The 20,245-nt window shown below is 44.0% G+C and overlaps 1 protein-coding gene and 1 long non-coding RNA gene across 3 annotated transcripts in view; one reads left to right on the top strand and one right to left on the bottom strand.

Moving 5' to 3' along the window:
• MTHFR (methylenetetrahydrofolate reductase) overlaps positions 1-5,518 on the top strand; it is a 40,593-nt gene extending 35,075 nt beyond the window's left edge. For both annotated transcript variants that reach the window (XM_040326084.1, XM_040326085.1), the window contains exons 10-12: positions 248-349; positions 499-618; positions 4,865-5,518. In XM_040326084.1, coding sequence (XP_040182018.1) covers positions 248-349; positions 499-618; positions 4,865-5,062 — 420 coding nt within the window. In that variant the 3' untranslated portion in view covers positions 5,063-5,518. The remainder of the gene's footprint in view (positions 1-247; positions 350-498; positions 619-4,864) is intronic.
• An 8,033-nt stretch (positions 5,519-13,551) lies between these two features.
• LOC120916095 lies at positions 13,552-19,833 on the bottom strand. Its single transcript, XR_005743958.1, has 3 exons — positions 19,654-19,833; positions 16,952-17,062; positions 13,552-14,219 (listed from the first exon to the last, which is right to left on the bottom strand). It is a non-coding gene; the product is annotated as an uncharacterized LOC120916095 (long non-coding RNA).
• Between the last annotated feature and the right edge of the window lie 412 nt (positions 19,834-20,245).

Below are 20,245 nucleotides of genomic sequence, written 5' to 3'. Positions count from 1 at the left end.
GGGAACCAAACCCCTAGCTGCAGAGGTGAATGGCTTGTCAGCGCAGTGCCAATCGCGTTGAGCCACTGCAGCTCCCTCTTTTAGATTTTAAGCTTTCTCAAACGGGGTCCTCCTTGCCTTTTTGTCTTTATTTGTAAATGTACGGTCTCCCTTTTTATATTGTAAAGTGATGAGCAAACTTTTGGTTTCAATTCCGTATAAGAGTATTCATATCTTGTGTGGTACTGAATGCCCTCTGTGTATACAGGCCTACCTGGAGTTCTTTACATCCAGTGACATGGTGACGGCTCTGACCAAAGTTCTGAAGAGATATGAACCTCGTGTCAACTACCATATCGTCAATGTACATGTATGTATATATGTCCTCTTATGTATATTACAACATGACTCTCCTCCATGCTGGTTTGCATGTGGTAAATGAAGACATTCAGAGCAGTCTGTGAAGATAATTTTATGAAATGAGTTTATGAAATTGTATTACCTTCTTTCTCCCCGCAGGGTAAAAACATCACCAATGCCCCAGACCTACAACCAAATGCTGTGACGTGGGGCATCTTTCCTGGCCGTGAAATTATCCAGCCTACGGTAGTGGACCCAGACAGCTTCATGTACTGGAAGGTACAATTCTGAAGTCCTACTGACCTTCTGTATGAAAACCGATATGCCTGTTTGAGAATGTGTTAATGAGCGTGATAAACTGGGTCTGCTTGGCTGTGAAGCGGCAGGAATAGTATTTTCAGAGGGCAGATTTTATATTGGTTGAAGTCTTCTTGGGCCTGTCTTTTGCCACAGGCACTAAAGAGCGACTATGTTTTCTGAGACTTCGGGTGTCATCTGTTTGCCAGGGTTCTAGAGGCCAGGACCTGGTTCTGTGAGTAGTGAGGTGGGGCAAGCTTGTCTAGGGGCAGATGACGGTGAGCAGTTGTAGACAGAAGTTGCTATATTGGGGAAGGACAGGGGAGAGATTTTGTCATAGAGGAGATCAGTAGCAGAGAAGACAAGGGCTGAGGTGGTGAAGGTTTCTATGGAGAAAACAAAGTCAAGGTTGTTGCCATTGGAGTGAGTAGGAGCCAGTATCCAATGCAAAAAAGCTTTAGGCTCGGTTCACACCTATGCGTGTTTCCCCACATCCAATTCGCATAGCAGGCTCTATGGAACCGGTTCACATATCTTCGCAGCAGTTCCAGTGCGGTATGCCGGAAAAATGCGTGCCTTTTTTGGTGCGTTTCAGGTTGAAATCGGTTGAAATCGGACCTGAAATGGTGAACCAGCACGCACCGGACCCCTGCTGTGAGGCGCATGCGGCGATGTTGTGAACCAAGCCTGAATCAACAGTGCTCCTTGAGTAGTGATGTTGATTGGAGCTGTGTCTGTTAAATACTGGAGAGCTGTATCCCAGTATTGTGTGCAAATATAAAAATGAGAGCTGTGGTCAGACTCTCCAATGTGCTGCTAGGATGGTGTATATTAAAAAAAGTATGTGCCCCCCCCCCCCCCCCCCCCCTAGGTGGATGCAGCATGGGGGACAGATGCTGCTTTTGTCATCCCAGTGTTACACTGAGAACAGAAGCCATTGAACACTGCCGATAGATCGGTTTTCGCAGATCCTGAGGAGAGCAGCTCTCCTCTCTGCTCCTCCACGCTCACTGGGGCACTGAGCTGTGGAGGGGTGGGGATCGCCCGTCTCAGGCTCTTAGCGGCTCGCTGAGATGGGATCATTGCTGTGATGATGTGGTGCCTAGACTCATTCCAGTGACGTCAGCAGAGAGCAGACTTCAGACCGCTCTCTGCTGAAAATGGGTTTTAGGAGTGCAAATTTAATTGCACTCCTGTGACCCTTGGGAGAAGCCCAGCCAAATGAGCTCCAGCTGGACTTCTCTTTTTTTTTTTTTTTTTTTTTTTTTTTGAACTTCTCATTTTAAGTCTTGCTTTGGTATTTAGCAGCTAAAAACAGTAAAAATGCCCCATATGTATGACTGTATACCATATATACTCGAGTATAATCAGTTTTTTAGGCTGAAAAAGTACCCCCTCGGCTTATACTCGAGTCAGCAGTAAAACAGCGGATCTGCCGCTGTGTAATACATATGCAGCTGTACCTTTTTCATTAGTAAAACAGCGTGTGTCTGTTGCTGTATAATCCAGTCTGTTCAGTCGTCCATTGTAAGACAGCCCCGTCGCCTCCTCGTCTGTGATAGGTGGAACACTGATACAGTTCCCAGCATCGTATCAGTGTTCCTCTATCACGGACGGATGACGAGGAGGCGGGGCTGTCTTACAATGGACGGGAACAGACTGGATTCTACAGCGGCAGACACACGCTGTTTTACTAATGAAAAGGTACGGCTGCATATGGATTACACAGCGACAGACACGCTGTTTTACTGCTGACTGTGGGCACAATTAGACTGCATATCTGGGCACAATTAGACTGCAAATTGGCATTGTTTACCCAGTAGCTGCTGCATTTTCCCACCCTAGGCTTATACCTTAGTCAATGTGTTTTCACCGTTTTTTGTGGTAAAATTATGTGCCTCGGCTTATATTCGGGTCGGCTTATACTCGAGTATATACGGTATGTAGCCTGGCTACTTTTTTTTTTTTTCCTAGTGTGTGTGTGTGTGTGTATATATGTGTAATATATATTCCTGATCAAAAGTTTAAGACACTTGAAAAATGGCAAAAAAACATATTTTACATTGTTGGATCTTAACAAGGTTCCAAGTAGAGCTTCAACATGCAACAAGAAGAAATGAGAGCGAGACGAAACATTTTTTTGAGCATTTAATTTAATGAAAACAACGAATAAACTGAAACAGGCTGTTTTTCATCTGATCCAAAGTTTAGGACCACATGCCTTTAAAAGGCCAAATCTGTGCAAATCTGTGGATTCATTGTCATTTTCTGTCAGGTAGTCACACGTTGTGATGGCAAAGACAAAAAAACGCTCCCTTTTTGAACGTGGTCGGGTTGCTGAACTGCATAAGCAGGGTCTCTCATCAAGACACTGGACGATCCTCGACCCAAATTAAGGCCCTTACTGGTGCTGACTGCAGCCCCATAACCATCAGACGGCATCTGAGATTGAAGGGCTTCAAAAACAAAAACGTCTTCAAAAAACCTTGGCCCAGATTCAGGTAGAATGGAGCAATATTTGCGTGGGCAAAGAGCAAATATTTTTCTCTGCGCCCACGCAAATATTGCGTTTTGCCCGCGATTCACGGAGCAGTTGCTCCGTAAATTGCGCGGGCGATATGCTAAACAGCCGGGCGTAAGGCTGCCTAATGTAAATGATCCCGCCGGGGGCGGGAATCATTTAAATTAGGCACGCTCCCGCGCCGAGCGAACAGCGCATGCTCCGTCGGGAAACTTTCCCGACGTGCATTGCGGCAAATGACGTCGCCAGGACGTCATTTGCTTCTAAGTGAACGTGAATGGCGTCCAGCGCCATTCACGGTTCACTTACGTAAACGACGTGAAATTTAAATTTCACGAGCGGGAAGCGCAGCTATACTTTAGCATTGGTTGCCCCTGCTATTAGCAGGAGCAGCCTTATGCTTAAGTCGCCGTACGGAAACTCCGTACCTTGCGTGCGCAGGGCCCGCGCAACTTTTGTGAATCGGTGGTAGTATGCAATTTGCATACTACACGCCGATCACAATGGCCGCGCCCCCTAGCGGCCAACGCAAGAATGCAGCCTGGGATGTGAAGGCATAAGGAGGCTTATGTCTGTCACATCCTAGGCTGCAGTCGGTGTAACGAGGTTCCTGAATCAGGAGCACTCGTTACACCGGAGCAAGTAAGCCCTTGCGCCGCGCAACCTATGGTTGCGCGGGCGCAAGTGCTTCTTGAATCTGGGCCCTTGTCTCCTTGAACGCCACAGAACGGCTCGTTTGTACTTTGCAAGAGAACACCAAACATGGGACATTCAAAGGTGGAAGAAAGTTTTATTCTCTGAGAAAAAATGTAACCTTGATGGTTTTCAACGTTACTGGCATGACGAGCAGATCCCACCTGAGATGTTTTCTACGCGCCACAGTGGAGGGGGCGCCATAATGGTCTGGGGTGCTTTTTCCTTCAGTGGAACAATGGAGCTTCAGGAAGTGCAGGGGTGTCAAACGGCCGCTGGCTATGTCCAGATGTTGCAGAGAGCATTCCTCGTGACTGAGGGCCCTCGTCTGTGTGGAAACAACTGGGTTTTTCAACAGGACAACGCTACAGTAGACAATGCCCGCAGGACAAGGGAATTCTTCCAGGAGAATAACATCACTCTTTTGGCCCATCCTGCGTGTTCCCTGATCTAAATCCAATTGAGAATCTTTGGGGATGGATGGCAAGGGAAGTTTACAAAAATGAACAGTTCCAGACAGTAGATGGCCTTCGTGCGGCTGTCTTCACCACTTGGAGAAATGTTCCCACTCCCCTCATGGAAACGCGAGGCATCAAGCATGCCGAAACAAGTGATTAACAATAACGGCGGAGCTACTCATTACTGAGTTCATGTTTGGAAGTTGGATTTCTGTTTTGGGGGAGTTTTTTTTTTTTTTTTTTTTTTTTTTTTTTGGAGGTGTGGTCCTAAACTTTTGATCAGCTGAAAAAAAAGCCTGTTTCAGTTTATTCGTTGTTTTCATTAAATTGAATGCTCAAAAAATGTTTTGTCTCACTCTCATTTCTTCTTGTTGCATGTTGAAGCTCTACTTGGAACCTTGTTAAGATCCAACAATGTAAAATATATGATTTTTTGACATTTTTCAAGTGGTCTTAAACTTTTGATCAGGACTGTATATAAAAAAAAAAGGGGGGGGGGTTAATTAGTATTTAGGCTAAGTATCTGATGAAACCTTTTTCTTTCTTTCTTGCACAGGATGAAGCTTTTGCCTTGTGGATCGAGCAATGGGCAAAGCTCTATGAGGAGGAATCTCCATCTCGAATGATCATTCAGTATATCCATGATAACTACTTCCTGGTTAACCTCGTGGACAATGACTTCCCCTTGGAGAACTGCCTGTGGCAAGTGATAGAGGACACATTTCAAGAACATGACAACCCAACAGAACAATGATACTGAGAAATCCTGTAGCTGCCACTACTACCTCGTAGTACAAGGAGCAGACCCCTGCCATCGGTAGGGATGCCCAGCCTTGTTCCTCACCTCCTATCTATGGAAAACCTCTGCATCTGGTTACTTTAAGCAACTCTCCTGTGATATGGTCCGTCCAACAGGAGACCACCTGGTCTAAAGCCTCGTACACACAATACGATTGTTGGAAGGGGATTGTCTGTTGACACACCGTTGTCCTAAATTCTTATCGTTGTATGGCAGGCTAGTAAATAATGTTTGGTGGACAACGGCTCCACACCTTATTTTTGTATGGTCAGTACATAAATGCATCACACAAAAGTCGAAAGTACAAACACGAATGCTCGGAATCGATGCTCACCAAACATGAAATTAGCAGAAGGGTCCCGTCACTACGTTCGTGTTTGTGGCACGACAATTGTGCAACGTTGGTATGCAAGACAAGATCCTGGCGCACGCCCTGTTGACAAAAATCAGACGCTCGGTTGGCCAACACTTGTACCGTGTGTACGAGGCTTTAAGATGCAAAGCCCCATATGCAAGACATAACTACAATCCTAATCAAAGGAACTGAGCAACAAATCATGTTATTGGTTGACGACGACTACTACAAACCTTTTTCCCAGCTCTTCCTATGAATGCATTTTTTTTTATTTTTTTGGGTGTGAACAAGATGGATTGGTCAAGACTGACATTACCCAAGAGTCAAGTTTCTTCTAAGCCAAACTTAGAGATGGCTCTCATTTCTGGAGCCCTTGTTATTGTTGTGTGGTCCTTTCTATAGAAAGCCAACAATAGATACAAAGCCTCCCTTTCGATGTGCAATATAACCAAATCTTGCATCAAGGAAGAAAATATACTGATGGTTGACTTTAATGCCATGTCAAGCTTAACCACAGTCCAAAACCCGATTTCTCCAACCGTTTTATTACAAAGGTGAATGTAAAGAGGACTGCTTGAAAGAGACAGATATGTGGCCAAAGGTTCATGGACACTTGACCCTCACACCGATATGAGCTTGTTGGACATCCAATTTTAAAACCATTGGCATTCCCTACTATGTGTCTTTTTTTTACTGCCTCCACTCTTCTGGGAAGGCTTCCCACAATATTTTTGTAGTATCTGTGGGATTTGTGCCTATTTGTGTGGTCAGGTTGGATGATAAGTCCAGGCTCACAATCGATGTTCCAAATGATCCCCAAGGTGTTGAGGTCAGGGCTCTGTGCAGGTCACTCGAGTTCCTCCACATAGAACTGGTTAACGTGTGTCTATATGAAGCCGGCTTTGTAAACATTTATACCAGAACAGGACAGGGTCTTCCCCACACGGTTGAAAATGCACAATATCTCTGCGTGATGTAGCATCCTTCACTGAAATCGCCCGAACAAAATCATTTGGAGGGGTGTCCACATACTTTTGGCCATATAGTGTTTTTTCCAAGTTTCAATCAGTTAATTTTTTTCCTCCTTGCTGTTTTCATGCCGTCCCTGTTGCGTGTGTTTTTTATTTTTTTTTAAATAGGATGTCTTTCTGGTTTTAAGAAACCAATTCTAATACAAATACAGTGCAATATTTACCAAAATTCTACTTAAAGAAACTGCTCTATGGACTACATTAACTTTCTTATCACAATACACTAAAAGTATACATTTCAGAACTATTTTCTGATACATTTTTTTTTATATATATATAAATGTAATAGACTGTGAACAAGTTAAATTGTGGAACGCTATATCAAGGAATAGACTACTACCAGTGCTTGACAAATCCCTGGTAATATAGCTAAAAAAATAATAATTATAGCTGCTAATTTGTTGTCTTGAAATGTTTTACCAGTTATTACTTACTGGCACAAATGCCTGGGCCACAAAGGTGTGTGTGACAACTTCCAGAGTGACAGTCATAAAGACATTGGGGTTGATTTACTAAAACTGTAGAGCGTAAAATCTGGTGCAGCTGTGCATAAAAACCAATTGTCACAGAATGCACGCTTGCGACGGCTAGCTAACCAGTGTATGAACCTTGACTTTGGTAGAAGGAATCGAATTGGCACAGCAGGGGAGCGGGTGCATTTATAACATGTTACACGCTGAAAATGGGTATAACCTGTTATGAAAGGTGAACCTTTAATTGAACAAACTGAATATAAAAGTGGATTGTCTGCCATGCAGAGCTGCACCAGATTTTGCACTCTCCAGCTTTAGTAAATCAACTCCATTGCTTTTCCAGTTGGTCTTGCAGATTATCCACCATCTGCATACATCCTGGGATATGTTCCTTCCTGCTTGGAAGGCTGCTCTTCCGCTATTTTATAAAAAATTCCTTAAAATCCAGCAAAATTCCTGTAAACCTGCAAAGCATGACTGCTACATAGTTCAATGCCAGACCCTCTCATACTGCTTAGACATGTTTCTCCACAATGGAGGCGAAGTCACATGGGTAGGAGGTGGTGCGTGAGTCTATAAATGAATTGCCCCACCAGTACAGTTTCTCCAGTACAGGCGGTCTCCTAGTTACAAACAATCGACTTACAAGCGACTCCTACTTACAAACGGAGGGAGACAGCAAGAAGTTAGAGGAAATCTACCCCTAGGAAGGGAAATTCACTCCTTTTTAAAGCGGGAGTTCACCCATTAAACTGTTTTTTTAAACAATCCCCTTAGATTCATGCTCGTTTTGTCTAGGGGAATCGGCTAGTTGTTTTAAAATATGAGCAGTACTTACCGTTTTCGAGATGCATATTCTCCGTCGCTTCCGGGTATGGGTCTTCGGGAGCGGGCGTTCCTTCTTGATTGACAGTCTTCCGGGAGGCTTCCGACGGTCGCATCCATCGCGTCACTAGTAGCCGAAAGAAGCCGAACATCGGTGCGGCTCTATACTGCGCACCGACGTTCGGCTTCTTTCGGAAAATCGTGACGCGATGGATGCGACCGTCGGAAGCCTCTCGGAAGACTGTCAATCAAAATAGGAACGCCCATTCCCGCAGCCCATACCCGGAAGCGGCGGAGAAGATGCATCTCGTAAACAGTAAGTACTACTCATATTTTAAAACAACTAGCCGATTCCCCTAGACAAAACGAGCATCAATCTAAGGGGAAAAAGTGTCATGTGCGGGTGAACCCCCGCTTTAAAAGTTCTCATGGGAAAAAAGGTACCTCCACTGATGTTTTATCACCAGTCCATGTTTCCCTAACAACCCAAAATGTTTTAAATCCAATTGTCATTGGGACATAAAGTAGAGCTGCACGATTCTGGAGCTTAGAATGAAGATCACGATTCTCAAAAATACCAACCATTGTTCCTTATAATAAAACGTTTATAAGCTTATAAAATCTTCTTTTTACATTAAAATACTGCAACTATTTAACTTTTTGGATGATCTGTATGCCACGGTTGCATGATAAACTGAGCAGTTTCTCCATTGCTGAAAGTTCAGGAAGGAGGAGATTTACACTGCAGTCTGTGTATACACGCCCACATGTGTGATGTCGAGATCATGTGACCTGACTATCTCTGAGAACAAGAAACTGTTCTCTCCAGTATAAAAGACACAACTGAGCATGTGCAGGTCAGCTACTCTGCTTGTGGTTGCTGGCCTTCCCCAGATAGACAGTGCAGGAGGGATGGATCTGTCCAAACAGGATAAAACCCCCTATTTATACAATGCAGAGGATTAACCCCTTAAGTTCCACAGTGAGTGTAACAAGCATGCTATGCTGCATATACAGACTGATTTTACTGTTGTGGGTTTAATAACACTTTAACCTGTCTTAAGGAGTAGGAGAGGGTCTGACACTGAATGATGGGCCACAGTCTGGCTTTGTGAGTTTACACTAAACGCAATATCGTTTGTTGGATTCTTAACCACTTCCCGCCAATTCTGGCACTTTTTTTGGTGTTGTTTTCCTGTGCTTAAGCGCACATCAAACACAGGGCAACACAGTCCCACTTATTTCTATGGTGCAGTGTTAATAGATCTGCAGCTGTGTTTGACCAGAATTGCATTTCTCTGGAAGTTGTATGTCCCAGTGAGGGATTTGTTTTGCTGGCAAAGCACGCTAACTGTGGCTTTTTGCTGTGTGTGTTTTTTTTTTTTTGTTTTTAGCAGCTCTGTGTTCAAATGCAAAACATTTGACAACTCGCATCTACACAAGACCTTATACTGTTAAAACCTGTATGATCCTTACATTTTATAAGTGGATTTTCTGAAGGGAAGAAATCTTTTGAAATATATTTTTAAGATGTTATGTAAAATGATTTACAGTGGAAAATACATCTTTTTGTGAGATTTTATTGTGTCCTCATTTTTTTTTCTCCCATTATTTGTAATTTATTTGAGCTTTCATAGAAAATCAAATTTCTACAGAAGAGATAGATAGCTATAGATATATTGTACTTTATTTTTTTAAAGTAGATGCAAACCCTAACAGGATAACATTTAGTTTGCTAAAGCATTGTGTATCAAACTATTTCCATGTTTCCTTTTCCCCTCCATTTATTGGGTCTCCATGAACTTACTCCATTGGCTGGCCATCATTGTTCTCTATAGCTGCTTGTAGTCTCCACCATGTGGAGGTAACAGCACAATTGAGAGACAGTCATCTGCCTACAACGGGAAATGCCTTTTAACCACTTACCCCCCGGAACATATTGCTGCCTAAAGACCAGAGTACTTTTTGCGATTCGGGACTGCGTCGCTTTAACAGACAATTGCGCGGTCGTGCGACGTGGCTCCCAAACAAAATTGGCGTCCTTTTTTTCCCACAAATAGAGCTTTCTTTTGGTGGTATTTGATCACCTCTGCGTTTTTTATTGTTTGCGCTATAAACAAAAATAGAGCGACAATTTTGAAAAAAATGAATATTTTTTACTTTTTGCTGTAATAAATATCCCCCAAAAATATATAAAAAAACATTTTTTTTCCTCAGTTTAGGCCGATACGTATTCTTCTACATATTTTTCGTAAAAAAAATCGCAATAAGCGTTTATTGATTGGTTTGCGCAAAAGTTATAGCGTTTACAAAATAGGGGGTATTTTTATGGCATTTTTATTAATATTTTTTTTACTAGTAATGGCGGCGATCAGCGATTTTTTTTTTCGGTATTGCGACATTATGGCGGACACTTCGGACATGTTTGACACATTTTTGGGACCATTGGCATTTTTATAGCGATCAGTGCTATAAAAATGCATTAGATTACTATAAAAATGCCACTGGCAGTGAAGGGGTTAACACTAGGGGGCGGGGAAGGGGTTAAGTATGCCTGGGTGTGTTCTTACTGTGTGGGGGGGGGGTGGCCTCACTAGGGGAAACACTGATCCTCTGTTCATACATTGTATGAACAGAAAATCAGCATTTCCCCTGCTGTCAGGAACGAGAGCTGTGTGTTTACACACACAGCTCCCGTTCCCCGCTCTGTACCGAGCGATCGCGTGTGCCCGGCGGCGATCGCGCCCGCCGGGCACACGCACGGGAGTCGGGGGCGAGCGGGGAGCGTGCGCCCCCTAGTGGCGGCTATACGATAGGACGTATAGCTACGGGCTCTCGCCCAGGAGAGCCGACCTGCCGCCGTATAATGACGGTGGCTGGTCGGCTACTAGTTAAAATGATGGAAGAAACGTGACCTTGAGGACTTAAACCTGAAGGATGAGCAGCTGAGTCTACCTAGCGATAGTGGAATGAGAAGCAGGCCATTTCCTACAGAAAAAAACAACCGGAGACTTGGACTGTCGAAAAGGAGCTGTAGCTGAGAGATAAACTCCCAGTGTCTACCACATCCAGGCAATGGTGGGAAATCTTGTTGGGATACTTAGGAGCAGGACAGAGAAGGTAGAACAAAATCCTGATGAAGGGAAGAAATGTGGCCCTGGGCCTCAACACAACCTAGTTCTTGTGTAGCACAAAAAAAGGATTCTTTACAGGTTAAGGCTACTAACTCAGAAACTTGCTTAGCAGAAATGGTAGCGATGAGAAAGTCAACCTCTTGAGAAAGGATAGACAGAGGAATATTCCTAATTGGAACGAGTGATTTTTAAGGAACCAACAGAACAAGGTTGAGTTCTTGCAGAGCAAAAAATGTAGATCATGTTGAATTTGTCCTATGAGGTTGCCAGAGCATCCACTGCAAGGACTTAGAGGATCCCTGGAACTGGAGCCACACCGGCTCTGCTGGTTGACCCTGGAAGGTAAGAGGTCCATATTCTGCCCACCGGCAACAGGGGTCTTGAAATGCCTCAAGGTGAGAATACCTTTCTCGGGGTGTTGATAATTGAGGAAGTCTACCTGTTATGTGTCTGGTGGTCAGGGCTGGAACATGAAGTTCTGCCCCAGCCAGAATGAAATCTACTTCTTTTTGAGCTGCAAGACTTTTGGTTCCTCCCTGATGGTTGGAATAAGCCATTGTCCAACTGAATCGGAGTTGGGTTACCTTGCAGCAGAGGTCTAGCGTTGAAATAACTGAATTGTCCACTCTGCTCTATGAGTGACTGGGTGTAAACCGACTCCATCTGTCTATTTAAACCCAACTAACTTCCATTCTGCCTAAACAGGACCGAGCCCTTTCTGTTTTGTTTTTTTGTTTTTTTTTAAGCAGACCGATGGATGAAAAAAAATAGAAACTAGTAGTCGGGCCGACTGGATAGGCATAGGTCCATCTAAACCCTGAACCTCATATGACCCAATACCTGTCCTTTTGGTCATGTAACCAGCATAGGCAGGATCCCATCTAGACAAAGCTTTGTTACATTTTTTTATGGCAGGAAAGGGGTTTAATGCCCTGTTAAGTGTTTGCTGCTCTCCATGACTGTGGTGAGCCCCCCCCCCCCTCCTGCTTCTGATGGACAGACAGGGCTCTGCTCTGAGTTGAATCTCTTATCCTAGGCGACAGAGACCTGGGATTATGGTTCTATATGTTAGACTGACTGTAAATACTGAAAATAGGTGACGCCCTCTAAAATACAGATGTATATTATACATGCAAAGAACTACTACTATTTGTGTTATATAGCATGAGCAAAGTGAACATATACAACAGTGGTGGGAACCCCCAAACAAAATTTTAAATAGCATGAAAAAATAGACATGCAACAGTGGTAGAACCCCTCAATACTACATGATACAAATACTTGTAGTAGTAACAAACACTGTGTGACAATTGGGTTAAAAGAAGAATATACGTGATGGTCACACCTCCTGGTAATGAAACTGGGTGTGGAAAGTACTCTTTTATTACATTGAAACAATATGACCTACTCAGTGGATGCTCTCCTGTGAATACTAGTTCTTAGACAAACACCTAGTGTCCCTCCACCAGCCAATATATATTTGCTCACCTCACATTCAGACCTGCTCAAGGTCTAAACAAGTCTTCCCCTTAGGGGTATTTATCCAATAGCAAGCAGCTTATTAGTGATCTCATCTTTCCTCCTGTCCAAGGGAGGCCTCCTTCTGATTGTGCAGGAATCTTTACACAAGCATAACTCAGAGACAAAAAACAAAACAAAAAAAACTACTGCATAAAATCAATGTTTTATTTAAAAATAATCAAATGGCACAATAGTTCACATTTTAATAGTGCACTTGGGTGGGACACTTGACACCAGGGGTTGCACAGGCATCTAGATATTCGCAGTGGCTCAGGGTTTACTGTCTGCTTTGGTGTGATGATTTCCTCAGGCTGGCTTCACACTGCAGCACACTCCGGCTCGTCTCCATTCAACATTTCAGGTCCGATTCCAGACCAATTTTTGGGCTAAAACAGACCAAAGGAATTTTGCACTGGAGCTGCTGTAGAGATATGTGAGCCTGCTCCATAGGGAGCTGGTCACAATCTCCTGCTATGCAAATTGGATGTGGAGAAACTTGCATTCAATTCGCACTAGTGTGAACCTAGCCTCAAGGAGTAACACAATTCACTCCTTGAGGAAGTCATGTGACTAGTGGTGAAATGCATTGGGGCGGAGTTTTGTGACATTACCTAGCATAGAGTACACGTGACCATCAGGGTAAACCCGCTGCGGGCAGTCGATACGAGAGGTAGGTAAGGTCACAGTGCAATTGAACAACAAGTTCTGCTACAAATTGGAGAAAATGGCAGCTGAGACGCATGAAATGTTGGTGCAAGTGTACGGGACGAAAGCCGCGAGCAGAAAATGTGTTTACGACTGGTTCAAACGCTTTCGGGTCAGGAAGGAATTGAGGGAGGATAAGCCACGCCAAGCAGAACCCCAGACATGATTGAGCGAGTGCAACAAATGCTGACATGAGATCGGTGACTGATCTGCATTTGACGGCAGAAGAATTGGGCATTAGCAAGGACACGGTGCGCACCATCGTCCACAAAGATTTGGGTAAGCGGAAGATCTGTTCCCGGTTAACAAAGTTAAACGGATAGAAACCTCTGGAGATTTCATTACCATGTGTGACTAGGATCCATCCTTTCTGCGAATCATCATCATCATCGATCTGGAATTCAAGCGGTAATTGATGGAATGGCAATCACGACTTCCCCAAAGTCCCTTGCAAAAGTTTAGGGTCAAGACAATGTTTTGCAGACATGGCAGCAATCCAAGAAGATCTGCGATCGATTCCTAAAGAAGCCTTTGCGGACAGTTTCCAGAAGCTCATGAACAGTTTTCTAAAAGTGTGTTGTGAAGGATGGCGATTATTTTGAAGGCCAATAAAGGTCATTTGTTTGTATATTCGCTTTTATTTGTTTTCTGATGCCATTCACCAAACTGTTTAGACACGCCTCCTATGTTTTCCAGCTGTTGAGCGGGACGTAAGGTTTATCAATCTTCAGGACCCTTTTTCATTGCAGGGACTGAACACCGATGGACATGTAGCACACCTCTCCTGGGTTAGGAAACTACAAACCACCATACAGTACAGGCTGAGACTTGTAGTTCTTTTCTAGGTAGTGGCCATCCTGGCACTACTACCTGTCCTGGCCTCCTGGGATTTGTTCTTTCCTGTTAAGCGTTGTCTCTGGATGTGCAGCGAGGCCTCTGTAGTTTTGTCAGGAATGTTATGTCCGCTCTTACTGCACCCCATCATTTCCCAAATCCTGGGAAATCTTCAATTCCCATTCTTCCCAGTCCTCGTCTGGTCACCATGCGCTGCCGCCATATTGTAAAGGCCTGAGGTCAAAATAAAAATTTAGTCACATTTATAATGAACTATACAAGTCTGTTTAGAAAGATGCTGCAACGAATTTTGGTGTTTTATCTTTTTGAAATCAGAGCCAACCTAAGGCCATAGCTAAAGCAATTTCCTTCCCGGGAACCGGTTCCCTCAATTCCACCCGATTACCCCATCAACACAGCCAGTGTTTTAAGGGTGGAATCCCTCCCATGGGAAGGGTTAGTGCCACTGTCCTTGCAGGGAGAACACAGTAAATTATTGCTAGTGGCTGTCGCTGGTGGCAAGAATTGCATGCTAGTTGTCCAACATGCTGGTGGTACCCAAGTAGATCGATGGATAGACATGGGTACAATCAGCCTGCCCTTACATGGATCCAATCTTGGCCGGTGCCTGCTGAACCGTCGAAGATTCAAAGCATCTATGGCTGGCTTTAAGCCCCTGCTCTTTGGAGAGCTGCCTGAAAAAAACACTTTCACTAGATAAGACACCCCATCAGAGTCCTTGGCAGGGCTGTCTTAATGAGAGGGCACTGCCCAGGGGCCCCAGCTGCATGGGGGGCCCCCGCACTTTTCCCAAAGCAGCTGGTCCTTGAGCCCACGCTGTCCCGAAATTGGGGGCCCCATGATGGCACTGAGAGTGATAGATACACAGGGAATCAGTCTACCTCCTACCTACTTGATGTCTGTTTACCTGCACTGTTATCATTGTAGGGGCCCCAGAGCATTACTTTGCCCAGGGGCCCATGATGCTATTAAGACGGCCCTGGACTCCTTGGCCCAGATTCACGTACAGCGGCGTATCTTTGTGCGGGCGTAACGTATCATATTTACGTTGCGCCTCCGCAACTTTTACAGGCAAGTGCCGTATTCTCAAACGAAAGTTGCGGCGGCGTAGCGTAAATGGGCCGGCGTAAGCCCGCCTAAATTCAAATGTGATAGATGTGGGCGTGTGTTATGTTCATTTTATGTGACCCTACGTAAATGACACATGCGCCGTCCATGAAAGTATCCCAGTGCGCATGCTCCGAATTAACCTGCAAGAAGCCAATGCTTTCGACGTGAACGTAAATGACGCCCAGCCCTATTCGCGAAATACTTGAGCAAACAACGTAACATTTTCAAAATTCGACGCGGGAACGACGTCCATACTTAACATTGGTACGCCTCATATAGCAGGGGTAACTTTACGCCGGGAAAAGCCCAACGTAAACGGTGTATCTGTACTGCGTCGGCCGGGCGTACGTTTGTGAATTTGCGTATCTAGCTGATTTACATATTTCTAGGCGTAAATCAGCGTACACGCCCCTAGCGGCCAGTGTAAATATGCAGTTAAGATTCGACGGCGTAAGAGACTTACGCCGGTCGGATCTAATACAAATTATGCGTAACTGATTCTAAGAATCAGGCGCATAGATACGACGACTCAGAGATACGTCGGCGTATCTGGAGATAGGCCGTCGTATCTCGTTTGAGAATCTGGGCCCTTAACTCTACTAGAGATCCAGTGCCCTGCACCCAGGGCTTTTTTTCAGCGGGAACAGAGTTCCGGAACCTTCAGCGCTAGGGGTCTATTGTTGTTTAGGTCAATTGTTGCTGGGGTTGGATCTTATACTGCTGGGGTCAGTTGTTGGGAGAGATCTACTGTTGAGGGAGGGGGGTCTATTGTTGCTGGCTGCCATAACGTCTAATAATGCTGGCTGTGAGAGATGTGTTGTTGATGCCAGCAGTCTATTGTTGCTTGGGTGGAATTTTGTTGCGGGTTGTCCACTATTACTGACTGCAGGGGATCTATTTTAGTCCTGTTCTTGTTATTACCAAATTCCATACAAATTACAGTACTGGGAGGTGAGTAAGGGGTGAAACCAAGGAATGGTGCTTGTAGGGGGCGGAGAAAAGAGGCGACTCAGAAAGGGGGGAGTTCATGCACCTATTCTCTAAGAAAAAAAAGCCCTGCCGCACCTATACCCCTTTGTATTGTGCTTATCAGTGACAGCTGGTGCTCCATTGGTCAGGGGGGTGGCAAACGGACCTGACCACGGACTATTCATTCGCTATGTCATACAACTGGGTGGGCTTGGCGTGCAGTGCTCTGCGCCCCAAGCCCATCCTTTTTTGGATGCCTATTAGAGCCTCTGGCTCTTATCACGTGCTTAAAAAAAAAAAAAAAAGAATTTGGAGTCTCTTCTAATTTTTTACCATCCCTGCCCCATTGCAGAGATTTCCCTTCACTTCCTGTCCCATAGCCAAACAGGAAGTGAGAGGAAATTATGCAAATTAAGGAAATCCATTGCCCCCAGGCCATCAGAACTAGTGTCCCCACTTGAAAATTTCAGGGTGGGTCTTAAACCGCAAGGGGTGTGGCCTTGACAGGAAGGGGTGGGTCATATTTAAATTAGGGGGTGCACAAGTTTAGTCAGGCCTAGGGCAGCACAAAACCTAAATGCACCCACAACCAGTGGGTGACGGGTGAAATGTCTGCCTCCTGCAAACGCTTCTTACAGCTCTCATGCTATCTGAGCTGCAGGAAGTGTCAATGGACGACCTCACAGTCCATCAAAATTGACATGTCTGTCGTGGGGGCAGAAAGGACGTGTAGTTTCTCCATTCACAGATTCCTGTGAATGAATGATGTGGCTGTTCGGGGGGGGGGGGGGAACCCCCACACAGCTGCCCCAATTTTTTTTAATAAAATGTATTTATCTAAAAGTCTTGACAAGGGTTTTCTTTACCTTGAGACAAAGCCACCTCTTCTCCCAATCCAAGAACTGTATTGCTGTAACAATCTGCAGCCTTCTCTTCCGCCAGATCTTCCAGCTTCCCTCCACCAAGCGCCTCTGATTCTACAATAGAAAGATTCTTTAATAGTCTGAAATGACTGTAAACTGCAAAGAGCCGTCACCCTCTGCATTCAAGTTGCCTTCTACTGATAAGGTAAAGGAATCATCTTTTATTGATGCTGCAAATTCTCCCTTATGGTGATCATACACGTTTCCATAAGAGATCGATTTTTTTTCCGATGGATCTCTCCAATAGGTGATCGATCTATAGCTGACAACCTATTTGATTAATATGGGACACACAGGAAAGTAGATTTTTATCAATAGTTTTAGGGTTGTCCCGATACTAGTATCTGTATCGGAACGATACCAAGCATTTGCCTGAGTACTTGTACTCGGGCAAATGCTCCCGATGCTTCACCCGATACTTGTACTGTCAGGGGTGATCAGTGCATAGGGAAGTTACAGGCACCAATCACTGCTATATAGTGTATTCCGGCATGTATCCCGCCGTGTATTCCTCCGTGTATTCCGCCGGGTTTCTCTCCCCTTCCGTGCTCCTCCTCCACCCCCTGGAACTGTCAGGATGGAGAACGGGGTAGGAGCCGGTAAATCCAGCTCCTTACTGCTCTGAATGGACAGAGTCAGTGATCACTGACTCGGTCCATTCACATAACTGAAACATTGTAAACTGTGATTACAATGTTTCAGTTTATGAATGAAGAGAAGACGCTGTCTTCACTCCATTCATTTTCAGCGCAGCCGATGCTGCTGAGAAAGGGACAGGGGAACATGTGTCCCTAGTCCCTTTCTCTGTCTCAAAGGGAAGATGTCAGAGGTCTGTTAAGACCCCTGATATCTCACCAAAGCCCCCCAACAGGGCTGAAAAAAAATAAAATAAATAAAGAATAATAAAAAAAAGAAAAGAAAAAAACACACTGACACAGTCCACCCTCCCCCCCTTAAAAAAAAAAAAAGAAAGCATTATAAATAAAATAAAAAATTGTAAAAAAAAATATTGTAAAAAATGAAAAACAAATTGTTAAAGATAAAAAAAAAAAAAAAATACTGTCACATGAGATTAAAAATAAGTATCGGTATCGGCGAGTACTTGAAAAAAGTATCAATACTTGTACTCGGTCTTAAAAAAGTGGTATCGAGACAACCCTAGTTAAAATACAATTTTAATTTACAATCCGAAATTATCGATTGATCAGGTTTTGAGATGACATGATATGCAATCGAAATCTGATCGTATTTAAAAACAAAGTATCTCTGTGCTGCAGATTGATGCAAAATGATCGATAATATTCCTCTTTGACCAACTGAATCAGTTTGATTGCATCCAAATGAGCCCGAGTCTAAATTGATCGGAAGGGGAATTATGGTTATTTAATTGTTTGCTAATTCAATAGTTTTGATCAAATTGCACATCAGATAAAAAATAATCAAAGGCAATGACACACGTGCGATTATTTGCATTTATAGGACATGTCTTAACACAAAGAAATGCATGTCGTTTTAAACCTTTCACTGCCAGAGAAGGGTTTTTTATATTTTTTTTCTCCCCTTTCTTTATGCTTTTTATTTTATTTATTTTTTATTTTTTGGCACATGGGTCAAATAGCTCATACTTCTTCTTTTTTTTTTTTTTTTTTTTAAATGCACCCCTCTATGCTAGGAATGAGGTAAAAGTGGAACCTAAATATTTTTTTCAACTTTCCATCTATTAAATCTTCTGCACTTGTTGGTTTAACTTTGGATAGTGAAACATTTTTTTTTCTGCCAGTATACAGCCCACTTCCTGTTTCTTGTCTGGTCATTAGCCTAGGCTTATGACATCATGCACAGCTCTCTCTCTCTCTCTCCTGAGAGTAAGAGGGGATGAGTCATAAGAGGGCCAATGAGAGTTGCAGAGCGTGTGTGTCTTTATGTAAATCTAAGAAGTTAACAGGCAGCAGCTTCAGCTGCCCACAGTTAAAATGGATGCAGCCAGACTCGGTGGAGAAAGATTTCTGTGGTATATTTGGCAAATACAGAGCAGACTGCAGTTCCTCTTTAAAGCTTTAGTGGATAGGGAAGAGAAGAATTAAAATTAGAATTAAATGTTTCCCTCAGCCTTTCTCTGTGACCCCATAGGGGAGAGTTCCCTTACTTTCTACCCTAGTAACACCCGTAAAAGTACAATAATACGTTGCATTGCAAACAACGTAGACAAAGCTTTTTTTTTATTCTTTTTTAGATTCGGTTTGCGAGTGTTCTCCTGCAAAACGAGTGACATTTGGAGCCGCATTGATGCACTCGGAGCCACTCTGAAACATTCAATATCCGAGTGCATCCGAGTGGCCACTTCTGGCCACATGCGGTACTGCATACCATAGAAGTCACTGTGGAACGAATTATCTGACTTTCCATTGACTTCTATGGGGAAACTTGTTTTGATATACGAGTGCTTTGGACTACAAGCATTCTTCTGGAAGGAATTAGGCTCTTACTCCAAGGTTCCACTGTAATTGAGGGAGCAGTAGTCACCCGTACAGCAAAGCACAGACAGCAATGATCACATTTCAGAAGTTCCGACCCTTCCCAATGCTAAAAATAAGCAGAACCTGAGGGTGGCTGCCATTTGCTGGCCGGGGTGGATAGATATTTACCAGTACTTGTACCACTGATACGGTCTCATGTAACCCCTTCCAGCGCGTCCATGTCCTAACCAGACAAATCCGTTCAGCTCTGCTTTGAAAATGCTGCAACAACTCCGAAAGATGAGCGTTGTCCTCCAGATCCCTGCAATGAAATCATTCCAAATTCAGAGTTTAATCCCAAGTCAGGACAGTGACCTCATCGGAAACACTGACTGATGAGACTTGTCTTCCTCCTGTATCACCATGCAGGCTCATGAAGTATCTGCTGTGTTAGGAAAATGTTGAAAGCTTGCTTGTCAAGAAGGAAGTCTATCAGTATCTACAGCAGAGGGGTCCAAGTGTGGGCGGTACCCAGTCTGTCTGTCCCCTGACAACACATCATCCATGTGCTTTGTTCAAAGTTTCTAGATCCAAGAACAAAACTGTACTATACAGCGGATTACCAGCCCTTAGATGGGGTGGTTGTGTTTATTTGAAAGATTTTGTTCCCTTTTATCTTCAGTTGTGACAAACATCCGCACAGCCCTAATGAAACTTGCTATGTTGTGTGTAATATACCGTATTTATCGGCGTTTAAAACGCACTCTAACTCTAATTACTT

This window comes from Rana temporaria, chromosome 10 (assembly GCF_905171775.1).
Source record: "Rana temporaria chromosome 10, aRanTem1.1, whole genome shotgun sequence".
NCBI classification, from domain to species: domain Eukaryota; kingdom Metazoa; phylum Chordata; class Amphibia; order Anura; family Ranidae; genus Rana; species Rana temporaria.
The sequence above is the reverse complement of the archived record's forward strand: the minus strand, read 5'-3'. Positions and strand labels throughout refer to the sequence as shown.